The sequence below is a fragment of the Apaloderma vittatum genome, unplaced genomic scaffold (assembly GCF_000703405.1).
Source record: "Apaloderma vittatum isolate BGI_N311 unplaced genomic scaffold, ASM70340v1 scaffold28911, whole genome shotgun sequence".
In the NCBI taxonomy this organism is placed as follows: Eukaryota; Metazoa; Chordata; class Aves; order Trogoniformes; family Trogonidae; genus Apaloderma; species Apaloderma vittatum.
Genome location: NW_009697883.1, coordinates 11977 through 15808, shown reverse-complemented (window position 1 = coordinate 15808; position 3832 = coordinate 11977). Strand labels below are relative to the sequence as shown.

At 43.4% G+C, this 3832-nt stretch overlaps 1 protein-coding gene across 1 annotated transcript; it reads left to right on the top strand.

Annotated features, from left to right (window-relative positions):
• The first annotated feature begins 1291 nt into the window (after positions 1-1291).
• On the top strand, positions 1292-3284 carry LOC104280229 (carbohydrate sulfotransferase 11-like). The gene is made up of 2 exons (XM_009877808.1): positions 1292-1456; positions 1835-3284. The coding sequence occupies exons 1-2, from the start codon at positions 1292-1294 to the stop codon at positions 2681-2683; spliced, it is 1014 nt and encodes a 337-aa protein (XP_009876110.1). The 3' UTR covers positions 2684-3284.
• The last annotated feature ends 548 nt before the right edge of the window (positions 3285-3832 follow it).

Below are 3832 nucleotides of genomic sequence, written 5' to 3'. Positions count from 1 at the left end.
AGGAATTCAGAGGAGAAATAATAGTGGGTGGCACTGTACAGAACACAGTGGTCCCAGGCTTGGCACGTAAATGCTGTCCTGAATAAAAAATCCTCCTGCCTAAGTTTGAGGTACACCAGCCCCTTGGTGTTGCCCATCCCTTCAGAAGACTCCTCTGCAACCCACTGCAGCTCAGAGGGAGGGAGAGTCTTTGATGCTCACGTGTTCCAAAAGCTTTTTCTGCCCCTTGGGTGGGTGAAACTTGGACCCTTAGGGCTTGTCTGTAACAATACAGTTTCTCTTTCCTTTCCCTCCAAAGCTCAGAAATCCTACAACTGGCTTGTTTGTAGCTTGGGGTTTGAGTTTTGCCTCTAAATTGCATTTGGATCCTGTCCTTTGAGGTTTTTTTTAAATACAAGTCATGGCTAGCTACTGGTATTGAAAGCAGATTTTTGACTCATGACTGCTGGAACTGGAGGCTCAGCATGAGCCCCTAAGCTGGTGCAAAATCATTTACCAAGGGTATTATACTGATGAGAGGGAAGACCCGGCATGCAAAGGCACCCCCATAGTAGATGTATACAGTCTGCATTGCCTCAGCTGCTTCATTGGAGTGTCCTGTGGAACGTGTTAACCTAGTTAGGCTGTATTAGACAAACACTTTTGAAAAACTCCACATCCGAGAAAGAATCTCAGACCTCCTTGCCTATCAAATAGGAAGGTCAACACTTGCCTTAATACTTGGCTTTGAGACTAAACTAATTATTGAGCATAAGGGTCTTTGAAATCCACAGGTACGTGGTGTTAAGTAAATGTAAGTAACGTTACCAAGACTTGTTGCTTTGTTGCAGTTTATTCAGAATACGTAAAAAGGCATTTGTAGGAGTGCCATGCAGAGACACCCTAGGTGTCCGCTCTGCGTCAGCGTGGTCCTTTGTTTGGGCTAATCGCCATTTCCCAGAGGAGCTCGTTACCTGTCTTAGCAGAAGCTCTCACTGTTGTCACTGGACACAATCTGGGCAGGACGTGGCAGGTGGTGAGAGAGTGGCCATCTCTACATGGCTGCTGTGCAGGTCCCCCCAAGACAGATGACAACCTCTCCAAAGCATCCAGTAGCAGTAATAGTAAAAGTTAGGGCATCGTTAACAAAATAAAAAAGGGCTGTGAATGAATGTGTGTGTTAGAAGGCCATGCACTCTTTTCTGTCAATATGGCTTTAGCAGAGAAGCAAATTTGTAGTTCATTTTTCTCCCTGCTCCTCAAGGAATCACATCTGAGTGAATGGTCCCCCTGGGGAATAGCAGGAATCTCCATGGGCTTCATTTCTTCTGCCAAGGGCATTGCGAAGAAACGAGCTGTGATTATTAAATTCTCTAGTGCAAAAGACATCAACAGGCGCACACCCAATTTTAATTTTGACAAATTTTCCAGCTCTGATGTCTTCCTACCCCATCTCAGCAGCAAAAGGTCAGACAAGGTCCAGCACAGAAGTAGCCTTGGGGTGGACACAGAGTGGGGAGGGGATCTCTTTTCCAGGACTAAGAAAAGCGGTGATCGCATCCCAGAATGAGGGTGCTGTAAACACCTTCGCCGCCAGGCTGTGTGAGCGCTCATGCTCCTTTATCTTGGCTTCAGAGTAAAGCCCTGGATGCTTTGTGAGGAGCATTTAAACAGCGTATCAAGAAGTTCGGAGACAAAAAGAGTTTATCATCTAACATAGGAACAACTTTACTCACCCACAGAACGAACTATTCTATACAGGCAGTAATCTACTTTTTTATAAAACTGCATAATAAGCAAAAAGACAAGAGTTTGTCAGCTGCTTGACTTACTGGTTCCTGTGCTTTCTTTGCAGTTGTCCAACACAGCAATTCTTCATCAGATTAGACGGGACCAAGTGACAGACACATGCCGAGCAAACAGCGTATCTAGCAGGAAGCGCCGCGTGCTGACACCCAACGATCTCAAACACCTGGTTGTGGATGAAGATCATGAAATGATCTATTGCTATGTTCCCAAAGTGGCCTGCACCAACTGGAAGAGAGTCATGATGGTTTTGACAGGAAGAGGCAAGTACAGCGATCCAATGGAAATCCCAGCCAATGAAGCCCATGTATCTTCAAACCTGAAGACCCTCAACCAGTACAGCATCCCAGAGATCAACCACCGCTTGAAAAACTACATGAAGTTCCTCTTTGTTCGCGAGCCTTTCGAGAGACTGGTGTCAGCCTACAGGAACAAATTCACCCAGAAGTACAACACTTCCTTCCACAAGCGATACGGCACCAAAATCGTGAGGCGCCAGAGGAAAAATGCAACCCAGGAAGCCCTGCGTAAAGGCGATGACGTGAAGTTCGAAGAGTTTGTGGCCTATCTCATCGACCCACATACCCAAAGAGAAGAGCCCTTCAATGAGCACTGGCAGACTGTGTACTCTCTCTGCCACCCTTGCCACATCCACTACGACCTCATAGGAAAATACGAAACGCTTGAAGAGGATTCGAATTACATTCTCCAGCTGGCAGGAGTAAGTAACTACCTGAAGTTCCCCACCTATGCAAAGTCTACGAGAACTACTGACGAAATGACCACAGAGTTCTTCCAGAACATCAGCTCCGAGCACCAAACTCAGCTGTATGAAGTCTACAAACTTGATTTTTTAATGTTCAATTACTCAGTGCCAAGCTACCTGAAATTGGAATGAGGGATGGGTTGGGGGGAGAGAGGGGAGAGAAAGCCTGTTTTATTTAAGATTTTTATTTGTCATAATAAATATGGAGAATGGGTTATTTTGTAAATTAATATTTTCTTTTTTGATGATGCTGCGAGCAGCACAGTCAAAATTATTTAAATCAACTGTAAGAAAGGACAGCTCTCTTTGCAGGGTAACAGGATTGTGACTATCTAGCTGTAGAGATAAATAATACTGCTACACTGTTTTAAAAAATGTTGATTGTGTTCTGGTGAATTTCATTGATCTTGCATTCCTCCAATTCTAATTAATGTTATTTATACTTATTTAAAACATGGTCTCTTGGTAGGTGTCACTTCAGCAGCAGAGATAAGATACCATTTCCATGAAAGGAGTCTGGTTTTGTGTTTTCCTCAGTTGAGCGTGTCTCTGGGTAATAATATTCTTCCATTAGCCATTGATGCAGGTAAATACAGGAATGGTTCTTGATACTGCATGCTTTGAGAAGAGTGGTGGAAATAAAAATAATTTCTTCAGAAAGTGATATTGCACTCAAGCGTACTAAAAAAAAAATCTGTATTTCTAGCCCTGAAAAGGAAAAGTAAATCAGACTTTGATAGATTCACAATATCTAGAATCCAAGATGGAAAGAAATGTGAATATTTCCTTGGGAAGTGAAATCATGGACTTTTCATAAGTCTAGACTTAAGGAGTTTATCAAGAATATGGCCAGTCTCATTGTCCCTTAATTTGAAGCCTGCCAGCCCAAAAGAATGCAGATTTGCGGATGTCTGACTGAAAAAATCAGCATTTTGAAAGTGATTGTAGAGATTTTTGAATGCCCAAAGGAATTGGCATTGACTTAATTCATATGCAGGATGGGGCTGGAGGGAGCTCAGTCTTCTGCAAGTCATGCCTCCCTGTCTTCAGATGGACAACCAAAATTGGCTCAGAAAGCACCGTTCACGATACGTTGCCATAAATAACATGGGCATGTCATTTGAAAAGTTAGCAAGTCATCTTTGTGTTGATCTCTAAGCACGCAAGGCAATAAAAGAGGTCTCATCTTCCTACATGCTGGTTTCATGGCTTTTTCCTAGGGGCAAGAGGGAGTCTTCCTTTTTTTTTACTTGATGCCTAAATACCATTGACAGGGATGTT